Here is an 18405-nt window from a genome sequence, read left to right on the forward strand (position 1 = left end):
AGTCAGAGGACTTAACAGTGTTTTTTTTTTTTTTACACAGAGATCTAACTCAGTATCTCGGTTGAAGAGAAGGAAAGAGATGCGGAGAACAAGACTAAAACAGCGTGACAAGAGGCAAAGCAGAATAATATGCATTAAAACTGAAGTAGGAATTAAACTGATAAAGTAAATGAACCAGACACTTCCTGTTAATACCTGTAGAACGAGCTCCTCCTCGATGCGGTCGGTGCAGTTGATGCGCTCTACTTTTGTGTCCGAGCCGCTGTACTCAATGACGGTTCCCTTGAAGGTGATTTCCCTTTTGAACATGGCCACCACAAAGTTCCCATTCAGGAGGAAGTTGGACTGGCTGTCAGATAATGCTGCAATAAGAAACGGAGCAGTTAAGAACAACACAATTTTAACCACAAAACACTAAACAACACAAAAACTCCAAATGTGAAAGAATTCAGCTCGAGTGAAGGAATGTTTGGCTCCGAAATTGAGTTCGTCTCTTGTGGAATTGAGGTTTTGAGAATGTTTACGAGATGTGGCATTTATTCATTTCAGGCTACATGTTAAGTAAACAGCCTTCGACCGGCCATCCCATTGTTCTGCAAAGCTATCGTTGCAGGGGGGGGGTATGCTGAAACACTGGTGACACTAAATTGCAGTTATTTGGAGTTAGACTGCGTGACTCTTCTTAATGACTGGCATTGCAATGCAAACAAAACTGAGTAGCTAATACAAACAAGCACATAAACACACACACACATAAAATAACATACGCAGGAACTTATGGATAGACAGTCACACTTGGCAAACTAACACACAAACACAAAATAAACACCCACCACCTTTTTTTGGCAACCTCAAACACCACGGTTCCAAGAAACATGTAGTTAATTACCGTCTGAGGGTGCATGCCCAAACAATGTATTTGATCAAGACTTAAGACGCAACTTTGTTTACACTTCATTCTGCTCATTGTTGGATGCCAGATGTCATCTTTAGCCCAAAGACAACTGTAGGATCTGTGGAGTTTTGACAGTGATCTACAGATCTGCTTGTCATCATTGATGCTTTGCAGGAACGGAGGGAAAAAAATGCCTTAGCAGAATGTGCAGACACACACACACACACACACACACACACACACACTGAGTGTGAACTTCAGCATATATTTATATTAAAGTCCCTCTCTTCTTTTACACCTGGAGATGCTTCTACTGGGAAAAAGTTACACCTTAATGTTTTAACTTGACATGGTAAGAAAGTACAAGTTGGAGTGTATGATCTGGTACACACTCTCTTGTAAATACAGACGGGTCAAAATTAAATGAGAAACCAACATCAAGGGGCTTTAAAAAAAAATTCTTCAGTCCCCCCTCAACTTAGCATAGATTCTCCAAGTGTCTGTAACTCAGCTGGAAGAATGAAACACCTTGTCGTACTGTACTGAACGTGGTATTTGTAGAGTTCCCTCGGGAACTATAATTGTGAACTGCTTTTCTTATGTGACAAAGCACAGGTGTGTTCTGTTTGAGGTCAATATAAGCTCATGGATTCCCCTTGGTGAAGGGAGAGAAGGTGGAGACCGAAAACTTTGCATTGAACTATAAGTGTGCAGAGATCTTTTTCTCCAGATTTTATTTATTTATTTATTTGCCTTTTTGCACCAAAGCATTGTAAGCAGGTAAATAAAATGTATTTGAAGATCGGACTTCGCAAAGTGCTTCCCAATAAAAGACCAAAAAAGGTAGAGAGACGCTTTGAAAGTGATAAATAAAATAGAGATAAAATAAATAAATAAAACTAAGCAGAGGCACGTCTAAACAGGTGGGCCCTGAAGTGTCCAGCGGTCACGAACAGTGGGAAAAGAACTGCAAAATTTAGGACCCATGACTTCAAAAGGACGGTGTCCTTTTTATGTTGAGTGTGGTGATCTTCTCAAAAGAATTTCAACATACTGTACCGGCCCAGAGTGACAACACCGGCAGGGCGTTGCAAATATCAACCATGTTTAATACAGACGGCACTCACTCACAGCAGAACTGTGGCACTCAGCAGCAGCGGGGGTCGACCTTCTCACAGCGGTGCGGCGACGAGGCTTTGCCAGATGTGTTTTCAGACTATTTGACTTAAAACATCTTGAACCTGACATGAACCATCTGAAAATGGGCACCCACCCTTACAACATCGGCAAAACTCTGTTTTCCTGGGGTTTTTTTTTTTTTTTTTCCTCTCTCCTCTCCCTCTCTCTCTGTCTGTGTGTGTCTCTCTCTCTCTCACATTCAAGCACACACACAGACAGAAACACACACACACACACACACACACATATACACTTTGAGCCTGGTGGGTCCATCTAACCCTATACCCCTATATCTACTTTCATGCGGCCTGGGCTCCACATGCCTCTAATTAGCACCTATCGCTGCCTCATTTATCTTTCTCAGGGGCTGACACTCCATTTGCTTTCCCAACCAACCTTATTTGCCATGACCAGATGGACCAACGCCCAAACACATTTCCTCCATAATACACTCAGTACAAATGACAGTTTCCTTTCCGTCATGAAAACGGTTTGACAACAGTTTAGCCCATGTCTCCTCACCCTCCTTCACTAAAAGCCTTTCTCTACAGCTGCGGGTCACCAAGTGGTTTATAGTCATGTTAGGGGATCATGGCATTGACCTCCCAGATTAGAAGTGAAGGGATGTAATAAATACATCTCATTAAGTTGGACTGCTTCCATTTTGGATTTATTCTCCCAAGTAAAAACTGCAATTCGATATGGCGTTGCTTGAAACCGCAACCTTGTACTGACACGTGCGCGGCGCACTCACCGAGGTAGTTGTCATCTTCTGGCTTCCCAGAGTAGCTGACCTGTTTGATATCAATGTTGGTGGCTCCAGCTGGGATCCGGACCACTGTGTTGTAACCTGAGGAAGACGGAGGGACAGACAAAACAAGGGAATGAGACAAGGCGCATGGAAAGTAGAAGTCTCAAAAGGGAACACAGTAGCCACAATAACAGCGGTGAGAAGTCCCACCTTGATTTGCATAATAGTTTCACTATGCTGCACCAAAACCCCAGTCAGGGAAGTCCGGTTCCAGCCACTGGGGATTTAAATGTCACACTTGGAAAAATACAAAAAAGGTCTAGTCCTCTCAAATAACCTGCAGGAGGCCTTGTTTTAGTCTCAGAGGCCCGACCGTGAAATGATATGTAATTATTCCCTGGACCTACCTTTGGCCTGTAATTACTGCACCGGGCCTGTTGTCCCATGATAAACTAACATAGAAAATGAGTGAGCATGAGAGAGAGAATGAGAGCACATGAGAGTCAAAAGGGCAACAACAAAAACATAGGGCTGGAGAATGAAATGAGATAGATATAAATAAAAAGGAAGCATCCAGTTTTGGATTTTGGCTGCTTGTGTTTAGGCAGTTGTGTTCGGTTTCTTTTATTATTAATAAAATTAACAGTTTTATAAAGTACGTTCCAAAAACTGATGTTACTGTTGAAAGAAGTCATGTTTTATTATTGTTTTGAAACACAGTTATTATATCAGTATTAGTATCTACAAATCCCTAACAACACTTATGAGAGTAGTTGCTACAGATTACAGGGTACCCAGTGTAAATAATAAATCTAACCTTGGACAGTTTCAAACAAGGCGAGAGCAGATGAGCCCCAACTCAAAGACAGATGCTTTCTCAGCTCCTACCTATCAGCTGAGTAGGAACATAATCTTGTTCATAGTAACACTGAGAATTACAAGGGGGAAACGTTTCATGCACACTGCACTCACGATGAGCAGCTGTTTGGTGTAGTCACAGTATTATGCTTTAGGTCACAAGGCAAGTCCAGTAAAATCCCTGGAAGTTCAAAGTGATTAGCATTGGCGCAATACTGGCTAATGTCACGTACAGTAGGAGAGTGTTAACATTCACTCTTTCTTCATGGGAGATCAGCTTGAGGATTCGAACCAACAACCATTTCATCAGGTGTCATCTGGCCTTCCAACTACTCAGTGCTGCCTTCAAAATAAAAAGAAAAGCTGAATGGAATGAGAGGAAAGGTGTGAGCTGGTGTCATATGATGGTTAGCCTGACACCTTGAGCCACTCGGGGGCAGCACTTGGTTTACATATCTTCCTCTCATCTCATGTAGTTTTTTTCTCTCTGTCAATCACACACACACACACATGCAAGCACGTACGCACACGCACACACGCATCGAGGGGGATGTCATCACAAGTTGTACAGGAAGCTAGTTTTCATTCATAAATATCACTATGAAACAAAAACCACTTTGCATATTCCTTCACAATAAAACCCAAACCTTTATGAGGCTGCCCTGTTACCAGTTCCCTGTTACTGTTTTATGAGCATTATGTCAAATTCCCTCCCTAACCACTGAGGACAGGATAAGCTCATAAAAATACAGTTTAGAAACCACCAGCACGGTCCCCCTCTGAGGAAACGTGGTATCCACAAGCCACCAGAGGCCTCTGAGATCCCCCAGCTTAGCTACTGACCATACACACAATCCTCTGCCACCACAGAGTGACCCAGAAATACAGTATATACAGTACACCACCCTGGGGAAAAACACACACACACACACACACACACCATGCTACACTTAGGGAATGTTGGAGTTAACTTCAAACATGCTTCTCTCTGCCACTAGCAAGAAAGAAGATGATGCAGTATTAATAGTCTGCAGAGGAAAATTAGAAAGGTGCCACAAGCTCGCCCTGGTGCAAGTTGTCAGAGGATACAGCCGGAGTTGACTGCAAACATTTGTTTGTTTTGTAGTTACAACGATGATTTTATTTTTTCCATTCTGAGAGAATGCATTCAATTATCAAGTTTGTTTTCCTGCAATATGCCATTTTATTCACTCATTACTTTACTTTCAAAGAAAACGTAAGTCCATCGGTACATCTCAGTTACAGTGTTTAGGCATCCACTATGTCCTGTGCAGCTGTTTATGAGACATTAACTGGCTGGCTTTATCCAGAGTTGCAGACGTGACACATCAGACTGAAGTTAAAAAATGAGACATAATTTGGATGACATCAAGCAATATCTCTGTCAAATTAGTGCATCATAGAGCCATGAATTCCTGAAGTCATTTGGCTGAATGGCAGTGGAGACCAACCCTAGCGTGCTGTCATGTAGTCTCAATTGGACATTAATTCAGATGCTTTAACTTATTTGAGACTTGACGATCTAAAGGCATCTGCTCTGAAAGGACTTGGTCCTGGTTGTGTAAAAAAAAACAAAAACAGTTTAAACACCCTTGAAGGAACATATTCAAATAATGTGTAATTTCAGTGGTAAACATTTAGAAACTTGACTTGCTTTCTGCACAAGACAAAAAGAATGGTGTGTTTTTTTCTCAGTATTCACTTTGTCTAGTTTGATGAAAAAAGGAAAGAAAGGTTGATATACAGAGGATTGACACAAAGAAAAAAAAAAAGGAATTAGACTTGGGTAGATACGATAAAATAGAGAAAAAACAAACAAAAAAGCACAAAAGGGTGAAAGACAGAAAGACAGGCCCAGACCCAGGAGCAGAGGGATATCCTGCCTGGGCTGCACTCCCACTTGTGTTCTCTTTCTTAAGGTTAAGCCAGATTTCCAGGGCTGAGGTCGCTGTCTGGTTTAGTTCAATACAATCCTCAAACCCTGTACCCTCAACAGCCAACAGACTGGAGAAAGAAAGCAGATGGATAGAGACGCTGAAGCTCAGCGCCAAACTAATACGGAGTTAACATGACGGAGGCCACACCCAGAGCTTTTATGCTAATGTTTCTGCTGTTTTGCTGCCCAGACTTAAAAAAAAAAAAAAGGGTTGGATGCAATCAGCAGTTGGCGCGCACTGAAGCAGCGCATTAAGCAGGACAGTTCAAAGGGGTGATGTCAGGTTTGTGTTTGCTATCGAAAGACCTGACAGAGTGAGATCGCTGTGTTAATCAGTTTCTAAAGCTTTAGTGAAGATTGGTGTTCTGCATTTTTCCAAATGTGGCTGAGGCACGTATTACTGGCTGAAAAAAAATCAGGCTTAATATGTTTAAACATAAGCAGACATGACATCAGCGCCTAATATGATCCTACAGCCACGTGAAGCTGAAGTCTTTCTTAGCTCCTCTATGTTTACTGCATATCAGATGTGTCATACCTCATCTGCAGAGGCTGCTGACACGCAGAATGTTTAATAGCAACATCTTTTTGTGAACGGTCAGCTATTAGTGTTCTGTGTGTGTAATCTGAGCAGCAGGACTTACCATACTGTGCATCGTTGAAGGTCCCCGCCAGGGTTTTACACGATGAGTTGTCCCCGCCGCACACTCCGCACTTGTCATTCCTGGCCTTGGAGTTGAGGACGTGGTCGCAGCCTGCTTGCTAAAGAGACACAGATGAGGAGAAGGTGGAAATGTATGATTTCGAATGATTTGGTTGGATGTTTTAAAGTGTAGTTGTTGTAAGTAAGTTTCAGGTGGACACCATGGGATGAATGCAGGTGTTTCTGAATGTGACGTACAGACATTTCACTGAAAAATCAAGCTTCATCCTTTCCGATAAACATAAAATGTGAATCGTGTAAAAATATGAGATGGATGAGATTGTTAAGTTTGTATTTCTGTGTCAGCATCGTCGTTGTTTCCCATCAGCTGAGATATAATTTTGACACAGATAAACATATCTGATTACATATCATGATAGCATGAGAAAGAGCTGAAGCTGATGTCAATGTTGAAGCTTGTGTGTATGTGTGTGTGTTTGCATGTGACTGTGTGTGCGCAAGTCCATTAAAGAAGAAGAAACAGATAGATATACCCTGCAGAGGCCTTGAACACAGATGTCGTAAGTGTCTGGCCCACACGGCGTGCCGTCGATGACGCGGTCCTTCAGCTGATAATACGCCATGGTCCCAGCAACACGGCAGAAGAGCTTACAGCGATCCTTCATAAGTACTGGATGGAGAAAGAACCTATTTACATTATATCTTGTTGCTAAAACTGTCTAAGAGTTTCTTGGACAAAATGTCTTGACATTGTATTGGCTCCAGGGTTTGGCCTGTTTGCTTGTACAGCATCAATTAAATGAATGAATCACTTGCAGTAACTTAGACATGGTGGTCTATGCCAGATGGTAATCTCATGTAGCTGGGCAAGCCAGTCTCGGCAAGGAATGAGATACGGCTGCAAGAGGGACAGCTGCCAGGAGGTTCGTATGGAGGGGCTGCATGCGGCTTTCATGTTGCTGTTGTTTTGGTGTCAACTCAAGGTTTACCCACAGGGCAGCGCTTATCATGTATGTAAATTATGACAAAGAAACATACAGATGTGTACTCTACCTTACACACCCACCCATTCGTCAACATACAACGACTTCATAATGTTGTATGTTTTACATACCTCCTACACACAATACAGACTTATTGCAAGAGAAGTTTACACAGGCCTAAGTAACGATAATCATACACACAATGAATAACTGGGTGCAGACAGTCGTGCAGCATTTAAATTCAATGCACCAATCACATTGTTTCATTGGCCTACACTGTATAGTTGGATGCAAATAGTATCCATCTTTGATGATGCAGCTCAAGCTACCGCACGACACTGAAATTAGACGTTTTAGGACGACTTTGTTGTACTCACTGCCACTGTACTTGGGCACCCATCGGACGGTTGGAGGTAGACCGTTGATGTTGAAGTGCTTGCCATCAAACTGCGAGCACTGCTCTTCGCGGAAATCCTTCCGGCCTCGCGGACATGGCTCAGTGTTGCAAGAGCGAAACTTCATCCTGCGACCCACACAGAACTTACCGCCATTTCTGGGCCTAGTGTAAGAGAAGACGGATCACAGAAGCACTGCACTCAGTTTTCAATTTAGAGATCATGTTTGCTCTTGTTTGACTGGGGCTTTATGACTTCAAACCGACAATGTTTACACTGAAATTCACACTAAGGAAACAAGTTTTCTTTGCTTAAAAACAAGTTGCGACTCACTTAACCTGACACAGGCTTGTTTACAACTCTCTGCTCTCTGATTTTGCTACTACTCTTACCAGTCCAGAGTCTTACACATATTTACAGTCTGTAATGGCTTTATTTGTCTTAACTGTGTAATTCCTCCTTACTCAGGCTTGTTGCAGTCTCTGGCGGTGCTTCGGGTTCCTCCACCACAGGACCTGGAGCAAACACTGTAGGGCCCCCAGGGACCCCACTCCCCATGAACTGGCTGCAGGTCCAACTCCTTGTTTACACACATTCCGTGTCTGCAATACTGCATGTGAATACACACAAACACACAAACACACACACAGATCCTGTCAAAAACAATGACTGCAACTCCTGCAGTCCTGAAGACAAACATGGACTGTGTGGAGCTCTACTGCAGATTTACAGCACACACAGCTGGGAGTGGTGTTCGTCTTTGCCTTCTTAATCCCCTGTTTAGATCTACAGCTACATTTTAAAAGAAATCCTAATTCAGCTATTGTTTACCCTCAGGGAATGTGTCCAACTCCTACAGCTGTCAAAAGAGAAATGGGAGCGTGAGGGAGAGACACAGACAGACACAGAGAAAGAGGACGACAAGAAAAGACGTGTCAATGAGAGAAACCTGAAGCTGATATATATACAGGATGTCCTACCATAGTTTTTTTTTAAATCAGCCACTTTTTCAAATGCATATGGAGGCGTGGGGCGGGTTATTTTGAAAGGAGCTAAATCAATAGTTGAGTTTCTGCTCTGTTCATGACACATGTCTCTATCTTTAGTCTCGAACTGATTCAAAACTATCTAGTGATGAAGAGAAGAATGGATTTCATCAACACAATGTGGAAATCTATCAGTGCATTGCAGAAACAATTTAATGAAAACAATGGTAGTCTGACACTCACAGAAGTAGTCAAGTGTATCACTACTTGGCGAAACAACCGTAATAAATAACCGTTTCATAAAATCTCTTTGTTTCCACAGAGTCTTACCATTTTTCACATGGGCTCTCTGTTTTCCCACAAGCCTGGTTCAACAAAATTAGTTTAGCAACAAAGAGAAAGCATATGAAAGTGATATGAAATCTATTTCTCAGGCCAGACACGAGGGAGCAAACCCAGACTAAATGTAATTTAAATCATCTTCTGCTTAGATTGTGAATACAAAATCACATAATACACATCTTTCATACAGCTGATCCAATGTGACATAGAAAATAAGGCGCCTGGTATCAAACAGTTTTTAGCCACTAGCCAACCTTTGCCAAGAAGTGCTAACACTGCTTTCATAAGCAAAGCACGGCAGGCCCATTTCCCTTTGTGTGTAACCAAATCCCCTACCCAGTGACTAAGATATCGGAGGGTCCTGTTCACTGAAAGAATGCAGGACAAGACGGCGTCTGTCTGGGTACGTAACCCGTCGTCCGGGCACACAGGCACGGGGGAGCAGTGGCACCATGATAAGGAAACTCTAGAGTTGTGATAACAAAAGGAACAAAGTTCATTACTGGCTTGACATCTATAACTCCCTTCTCTCCTGTTCAGCGGTGTTTCTGCTGAGGTACACATCTTTAAGCCTGTAACGTGAACAGGAGGATGCTCTCTTGCGGACACCTCAGTTTTTCACTGTGTTTCAGAGTTTTGTTTGTGAGGTTGATGTTCACAATCAGGTCCATCCGGATGAGAAATACAACTGCTATCATTTCAACTGGCCACAAGCCAAGATATTCAATCCCCTACTTCAGATGAAAAAAAAAAAACAACTAAGACTGCATGTTCTGAAGACTCTTGAGAACTGAGAACAGAACCATATGAGATCCGCTTCAGTGGATTTTCATAATTACACTAATAAAAACAGAGAGGATATCAATCAAAGTCATCTCCTGAACAATGGTGAATCTGGCCACTTTATGCTTTAAAACAAATTCACAACTTTCAGCCATTAACCTTAGGGGAACACCTGCAAAAGTGCAAAGTCATACACAGAAACACATGTAAACATACACAGGATTTGGCACCGCTGCCCCTACTATCCTGGCCTAGTTTGCATCTAATGATGGAGTGTAAAGTCTGTGCACAATGACAGACAGGTGTTAACAGCTGCAGGGTATGGACTAAACAGGCCACAAACATTTCCGTAATCCAGACCTGGTTTGAGTAATGGTCTGGGCCTTTCTTCCTGTCTGACTCCACTGTACATGCAAACTGAAGGTACTGATAATTTTGTTGGAGCACCAACAATGGTTCAGAGAACAATTCCAATAAAAAGCACTAAAAAAGAATGTGATAAAACATCCGTGAGTGGAAATGGCTTCCACACCACAAAAAGGCAAACAGGTGTTGGTTGGTTGAGCAACGTCCTCAAGTAAAAACAAAGAGCTGCACAGTTAGAGTTCATGGATTTGGCAAAGAAACGCATTTTAAGAAGTAAATCGAGAGTTTTCCTTTGTCACAACAAAGAGTTTCCCTCCCCTTGTAGCTCTCACATCCCCTTCCCCCACCTCAGCTTATGGATTGACAAGCCGGACCTGGGCATCCCCTCTATACGTCCTCTCTGCTGCCACCCATCCCCCTTATCCCCTTATGGGAAATTGCAAGGGCCACGCAGGGACCACCGCGGTGCAACCAGGAGGCGGGACCCAAGGAGCTGTCAAACACAAGGCGGACTGTCTGTCAGAGAGGACCAAAGCCTGTGTAAGCCTCTGAGGCATTCCACTCCCCCCGCTGGCACTCTGTGTTTACAACCGTTTTGTTTGGCTTGAAAAGGTGATGTGGGTGAAAAGAAGAAAGAAGGAGGGGTGGGGGGGTGGACGGAAAAAAACATCTGTGTGAGATGATGTGTGTGTGTGTGTGTGTGTGTGTGTTAGTGTGTGTGTGTGTGAATGTGAGCATGCTCATGACCGTGTGTGTGTGTGTGTGTTAAGTGGGAGAGTGATTGCTCAGAGTTCTGGAGGCATCTGGGGGCCACGCTCATTTCCAATTAGCCTCTCTTTCCACAGTGCACAAACACACTCTTGGAAAACGCCGAGGTGAAAGGTAGTCTTGGCAAAGCTCAAACAAGCATTAAGGACACCAGGAGACCCCTTCCTAGAAAGATTGTCAAAATTTGCCCTTAATTGGGAATGTGGTGAGACATTTGAAGCTCTTGTGAGAGAAACCTGTCCAGCTGTGACCAGCACGTGTTTCAAATTAGGAATTTCACAAAGACACACGCTGACTCACCAACATATACCAAGACATGTGCATGCACACATATATCACATGCATGCACATACTGTACATATGCACTTGTATGGCACACACAAACACACACAATAGCTTTGCCTCTTTGCTCTGTAGTCACACACGGACAGACTAAATAAAGCCTGACAAACTTCACACAGTCACAGGCAGCAGTCACCAGCAAGCTAACCTGGACAGTGGTTAGCTAAGGACAGCAGCATCTGCTCTGAGCTCTCCGGCTGGCTGGTTTAGAGGTTAGTACCCTGTAATTGCGAGGAAACTGTTGCAGAGAGCACCTCATTTCTGAACCCAAGCCATACATCATCGCAGGAATGAGAAGGCAGAGGACTGATTTAAAAAGCCCTCCGCTCTTTCATTTTAACACAGCCATTTCCAAAAGGCATCACCTTTCATGTGGCGGTGTCTTTCTCATGGCTCTGGGTTCGGAGTTCACTTTGGCCTTGGCCTGTTGGGGGTTTGTGTCTGTGATGCTTTACAGCAAATCCTGTCTTCTCTACGATGCACGTATAAAACAGGCATCAATCCAAAAACACGTCACCTGTCAAAATGGAACAATATGGACCACAGCTGTTGATTTTCTAAATGCCATAATTTCCTGTTACATGTCTAATAACTTGACCTGGAGGTGAGAGCCCATGAAGCTATACGGGAGTAGTGAGGGATTCTGTGCAGTGATCTCTTTGGGCTGACAAAGCACTGGGAATAAGTGAAATGACAGTTGTTATTTTGGACTGGATCTACCTGATCAGCAGAGGCATACCTCTATAACTGGTAGTTCCATGTTTCCTCTTTCCCTTGTGTGCAAAGGGTGTGAAGAGGAGGAGGAAGAGAAATGATGAGAGGGAGGGGAAGGTGAGAAAGAGAGACAACATGATGCAACCTTGACCCAAACCAACCTGTCCTTTTTACTATGACTCCTCACTTTGCTTCCTATCCTCTTTGTCCTCTCTGTGATCCCTCCTTTCCTCACATCTTTCCAAGAAGAGTAAGGGTTGTTATTACAGCGAATGAGTAGTTTGGTCCCATCAGCTGTTCTATTCACCTGCACTTAGACACTTTTACTGCTGGTCTTTCACACTCATGATTATCTCTGTACAACTACTAAGGCACACATAATCTACCCCTTATTATGATTTAAAGCTGCAGTCATTCATTTTTTTAATGAAAATATGTATTTTAGCTCATTATATTGTTATTATTATTATTATCATTATTATTAGCCACCTGGGGGCAGTCCAACAAGCTTTAAAAACAATACTGGCACATGGTCACCATATAAAGTTAATATGACAAACATGTTGGCAAATAGTGGCTTATTCACACATTGAGCAAACACAGGACAAAACTAGCATTCATTTGGAGACTTGTCTGTGTCCACCTGATGAATGTATGTCCAATACACACAGCTCTGTTAAATACTCCGCTATGTTCACCAGCTAATTATTAGCCTTTGCAATCTGCCATTTGCCAGGTGATGTACAGTGGGTTTTTGTCAATGGCAGCAATAAGTGAATCAAAACAGTGAAGCTGTGAGTCCTAAAACTCAAACAATGACTGAGAAACTGAGGACAGAAATTATAGAAATAGAAAGAGATAGAACACAGCGATTGGAAAGGCTGAGTCAGGTGATGACTCTCTGTGGGTTTGACACCATAAGTGAACACTTGCTACTATGTGTAGCACCATAGGCTTCAGTAGTTGCTTCAGCCATTGTTAATATAAAAATATTGATTATATCAGCTTTAAGGACTGGTATGCTATGTAAATGGCAGACAGACAAAGTTAGCAACCACTTGATGATTTTAATGAGTCAGAGGGGCTTAGAATTAGATATTAGGTCTACACGTGTCAAGTGACAGAAACACTACTCCAAATGCTTATGTTGGGGTATAGCCTATGCAATTGTTTGCTCATATGTTAGCCATAACAATTTTACAAGATAGGCCTACTGTATATGTCTGGTGTGGTGTGTTCCGCTTCATGAGAAGTTCCTGTCTTTATGTAATTATTTACACCTTCTGCCAAATTTCCAGTGAATAATTAATGATTTTAAAAATTGAGTATTAGGGCATTAATATTTGCCCAATTTTGAAACCTCACTATAATAATGCATCTTTCTCATCTTTCTCCTTCTACACAGCCAGTGCGCATGGCTCCACTCACTGGGTACCGGACACAGTATCAGCAAACTGAATGCTAAAACAACAATCCTCTTGTTAGCCCAAATCCACAGATATGTCTGTGACGATGGCAAATCAAAGTGGCAACATCCTGCAAATATCCAGAGATTAGCTGAGAGTGACACTGATACCAGTCTCACAATCCCAGGCTCCAGTGCAGACACATGCACACACAAACACACACAGACACACACCCATACACAGAAACACACACCCCGTCCCAGCATCGTACGACAAGTCTGTCAGGCTGCCAGGGAGCTCCAGCCAACACTCACCGCCTCAGCCAGCAGACTCCATTCTGCCCTGGCTTCACTTTTCAAGACCTCACTATCTCACTCTAATTGGCTGAAACCAGAGCAGGTCGTCATTCTTTTCTGAGGAATGTTCTGGAAATCGAAAACAACTTCCCATTTATTCACTTACACTAACCACTCAATTAAGTCCCTATTAAGAGTATCTGGGGGAGTGTTTTGGGTTTTACACGTATTCAAAGAAAAGCTGAGCAAGCAGTCATTGAATTGAAATCGTGTCATTTTGCAACAAAGTCCCTAGAAGACTTCCCTAGATAACACCCAAGTTGACAGTAAAATAAACAAAACTGAGAATAATAAAAAACTTTCACAACAAAACATCACAGTTTATTCAAGCTCTGTCACCACTTTTTTTCCCCCTCTGCCACCCACTGAGCGATGACGTAGTGAGAAGCAACAGTGCAGGGATCTTCAAAGAGTTGGGATGTGCATACAGGGCCAAGCGCTCCCCGGCTGTGGCTTGACAGGCACTTATTGATCAAGCTAGCTGGCCCCTAATCTACACATACATGCACACAGACATACATATCTGTGTGTGTGTGTGTGTGTGTGTGCGCATGTGTGTGTGTGTGTGTGTGCGCTTACATTTAATTATGGGCAATCCTGCAAGCATATAAATACATCACACACAAGAGCATCCACATGCATGTACTTGCACACAAAATCAAAACGCACACGCAAACAGACACACACAGACGCACAGGCAGGGTGCTTTTGAAGAGTGAGAGGAACCGAAAGGGGCGGGAGGGCCGGGGGGGGGGGGGGGGGGGGGCAGGGGGGGGGGGGGGGGGGGGTGTAAGGAGAAAAGAGCAGGAGAAGAGAGGATGGAGGGGGGGTAGTGGGGTGGGGGTGGCAGTATTTATAGACAACAAGTGATGGGATGCCCTCATTAGTGCACGGCCCACTGAGCTAGATGACATACGCCGCCAAGAGGTCATGTGACCACATTACTCACTCTGGCGCCCTGTGAGAGGGCCCGTTGAGCAACAGAGAGGGCGCGAGGGAGGGAAGGGGGAGAACGAGGTGGAGAAGCAGAGCGAGTCAGAGGAGAAGGGAACACAGGGGGAGAAAACTACCCATGAACCCTGCAGTGCCCATTGCCCTATTTCAACTAAGCTGTATACAAACAAACATTTTTTTTCACTCTTTATTTAGGGGACGTGCCTCTCTCCCACTTTCTGAGCACTGACCTCAATTACCCGATGTGGTCAGAGCTTTGTTTCATAACCTAATAGAACAAAAACCTCCTCTGACAGTGCAGGCACAAGAGGTGACAGCCGTTCAGAAAATTTACTTTTTACGAGAGATGATGTTTCCAGTGTAATCGCTGAGAATGACATGGCAGGCTCTGGGCTAATGATAGGACAAGAAAGAGATCTTTAAAGGGGAGCTTTGGTTGCTAAGACAATACCTGCTGCTAGTTTTTCCCCATAGAGGCCATAGCTGTAATCCTCCACATCTGACACTCCCCTTCCCACACACACACACACATATACACACACACGCACACACGCACACACACGCACACACGACACAAAACACACACACACTCCCCCTCAGAGACACCTCCGAGCCAGGAGCTCGACCCAAGAGCCTGTAAAGCCTCAGACCTGAACCTCATGACTTCTTTGTGGAAAGAATGAGGAAGGGGTCAGGGGAAGTGGCGAGAAGGCGTGATAGGTGCAGTGCATTAAGAACATCCAGGAAAAGAGAGAGAGAGAGAGAGAGAGAGTGGAGGAGATACACAGAACAGTACAACACAGTCGCAAGAGAATCAAGAAGAATCATCTGGGTTTACAGATTACCAGACGTTTGAGGCCAGCATAAAAGTGAACACACACACACACACACACACACACACACACAAACACACCACACAGAAGTACCACATAAAAGCGGTCTTGCATGGGCAGGTGAGTATTAGTGCAGGGCCCCCCCTCTCTTTCAACTCACGCTACTTCAAATAGCAGTTGAAGACGAAGCAGAGGTTTCATCACTACAAACAAAGGCGGTGCCACTACCGCACACAAAAAGAAATTTAAGAAATCTGTTTGTGAATTTGTTCAGACAGAAAACATGACAAACATGACAAAACACTGTTTTTTTGCCATGTTAGCAGAGTGGCTTTAGGGGTCGCAGAGTCTGTCGGTCCAGTTGGTCAACTTTGGTCGAGACTGAAATATCCCAATAACTACTGGATGGAAATGAATATTGCAGATGTTTGTAGCAACCAGAGGATGAGTCCTAATGACTTTGGAAATCCCCTGACTTTTCATCTTGTGCCACCATGAGGTTGACATTTGTATTCTTGAGTGAGACAAATCAACTGTCATTAGGTAGATTACCAAGGTATTTGGAGGAGAAATTCATGTCTCCTTCAGAATGAATCAGTAATTATTTTTGCTTAAATCTTCACTTTTCATTAACTCAAAATTTTTGATCGTTCTTAAATTAAAGTTGTGACCAAATACCTGTGCAACAAAATGACATTCCCATCAGCCTCAGCTGTAGTTTGTTTTTAGTGTCAATTAGCAAAAGTGCTATACTAATGCTAACACACTAAACTATGATGGTAAACACAGTAAAAATCAGCATGTATAATGTATCCTCACAGTAAGCAGGTCCCAACTATAAATGGTTACACGTCTAAAAACAGTTTCTCCCTTTCTAACAAATTTAAGCTGGTTTTAATCTAGATGTCTAGGCGTCCTTGGACCTGCAAATTACCAAATGAGTGTTTACAGGGTTCCAATGAAGACCAGACATCCACGGTGATCCAGCTCAGTCAGCCAAACTTGGGTTAAAGGTTTGTAGCTTATTAAAGCAAACCGCTTGCTGTGATTAAACTAAGACCATGTCTCCTTAACTGTTTCTCCCACATACAGGCTGAGAGCAGTATGGGAGCCACAATCCCAGGGCCATTACTGTTTAGTCCGGTTGTTGTGGTTGGATTAAGATGTTAGCTATCCCCTGTTAACCTCTCCTCGCTAGACAGCGCTGATCCAGGACCTAACATGGTGAGGAGGGTGATGGAGCCAGATGAAAGGATATAAGGGATATAAGACTTACATGGGCCCACACTGCAAAAGACTCCTGGAGGGCAGGAGGTTAAGGAGAGAAGAGAACCCTCCCTCTCTTTTTCCCTCTCATGCATGTTCCGAATGTTAAACACCAGCCCACCACATCCTCATCCCCCTGTACCTCCTCCTCGCTCTCCTCCTCCCTCCTCTCCTCCCGCCTCCTGCTCTTCAGAATCACTGATGTGAGGTCTTTTGTGCGAGCGCTGGCTGGCCTCAGCCTGGGCTCTGTTACGGCCTGACCACTGACCCACTCACCCGCCTTTTAAAGAGGTTTTAGGGTCATGGGTTCACAACAAGGTGACTCAACTGTGAACGGCGGGCGGCATCCTCTTTCAAAGGGCCTACGTCTTCACCTTTCCCTCTCAAGACTCTCTCTCCCTCTTTTCTCCCCACTCTGTCTCTCTTTTCTTTCCTCTTTCTCTCTCTCTCTCTTTCTGCCCCCCCCCCCCCCCCCCCCAAGCCCTTCTTTCAGTGTATCCTCAGAGACTGACCCGCCGTCTCAGCCCTAATTAGCATAGCATCCCAGAGCGAGGAGAACATGAAGGCTAATGGGGGTTGGGGCCCCGTAACAACACTGAGGGTAAAGCTTCAAGTTTCTAACTAGGGCCATCACCTGACCACATTTACATGGGTTTCTGCAACCAGAATGCAGGCAGGAGAGTAATGCATGATAAATTATTCCTTTTTCTTGGTAGAGGAAGTGAACTAGAAGGGAAAGGCATCAGGATTCAAAGCAGCGCTGCCTGCATGGAAGGTATTTTGTATTTTGCGGCCGGCTTGAACAACAACGCTGATAAGGGAAGAGGAGGAAACACATTCAGTGTCACAACATGATGATCCAAAAAACAAATACTTCAAATTATTCCATAATTGGGTTGAAAGCTAATTCAGTCTAGTTTCATGGTAGCTGAAATGAATTACACTTAAGTCTTACTCTGCCTCAAATACACGATGGGTGGGCTTTACTGCATAAGGATAATTCATCGTGTCAATCCAATGGCATGCTACCCCATAAAAACAGGATTAGGAGTTTCTTATGTGTGATACATATGAATTTCTAAGGGATTTATTACATATCATTCTCAACAACGACAACTTGATTGCGGCTGTATCGAGATCTACAGCTACACCCCCCAAACCGACATGCCTCCAACATCAACTGGAGCACAACAGGTGTCATTCTACTTATTAAAGCATTTGTGAGTCAATAAAAAAGTGTTTACTGTTTTAGCATAGTGAATCCAATTACTATGATCTGTTCATTAAGCAACACAGACCCACATGTGGACCAGCTTACCATTCCATGTCCACAGTCAGTCCCATCAGCCAGTGGCATGTGCTGTGTGCGGCATCCTTTATGGTCCCCTTCTGCACTCGTACACCACAGCCTCTTGCACTGTTTCTTTGGGGGAGGAAAAAAGGAGTATGCACGAGCAATTAATCATTCTGAATAGGAAAAGAGCTTCTCTATAATGTGAGGACACTCCACTGACAAAACAGTGATTAGATGTTCTTAATAAAATCTTTTTTGAGACTTTTGTTGAGAGCACAGCAGAACTGAACTGCTATTTCCTCACATATTGCCT

General features: G+C 43.6%; 1 protein-coding gene across 1 annotated transcript in view; it reads right to left on the reverse strand.

Annotated features, from left to right (window-relative positions):
• Positions 1-18405, reverse strand: part of LOC111229676 (A disintegrin and metalloproteinase with thrombospondin motifs 20-like) — a 79176-nt gene that overhangs the window by 33469 nt on the left and 27302 nt on the right. Inside the window, exons 11-17 of the mRNA XM_022756099.1 lie at positions 18117-18221; positions 8147-8292; positions 7665-7846; positions 6838-6974; positions 6285-6402; positions 2829-2924; positions 196-362 (exon numbers count right to left, since the gene is read on the reverse strand). Of these exons, the coding sequence (XP_022611820.1) occupies positions 196-362; positions 2829-2924; positions 6285-6402; positions 6838-6974; positions 7665-7846; positions 8147-8292; positions 18117-18221 (951 nt within the window). The remainder of the gene's footprint in view (positions 1-195; positions 363-2828; positions 2925-6284; positions 6403-6837; positions 6975-7664; positions 7847-8146; positions 8293-18116; positions 18222-18405) is intronic.

The sequence above is a fragment of the Seriola dumerili genome, unplaced genomic scaffold (assembly GCF_002260705.1).
Source record: "Seriola dumerili isolate Sdu_G_001 unplaced genomic scaffold, Sdu_1.0 BDQW01000242.1, whole genome shotgun sequence".
Lineage (NCBI taxonomy): Eukaryota > Metazoa > Chordata > Actinopteri > Carangiformes > Carangidae > Seriola > Seriola dumerili.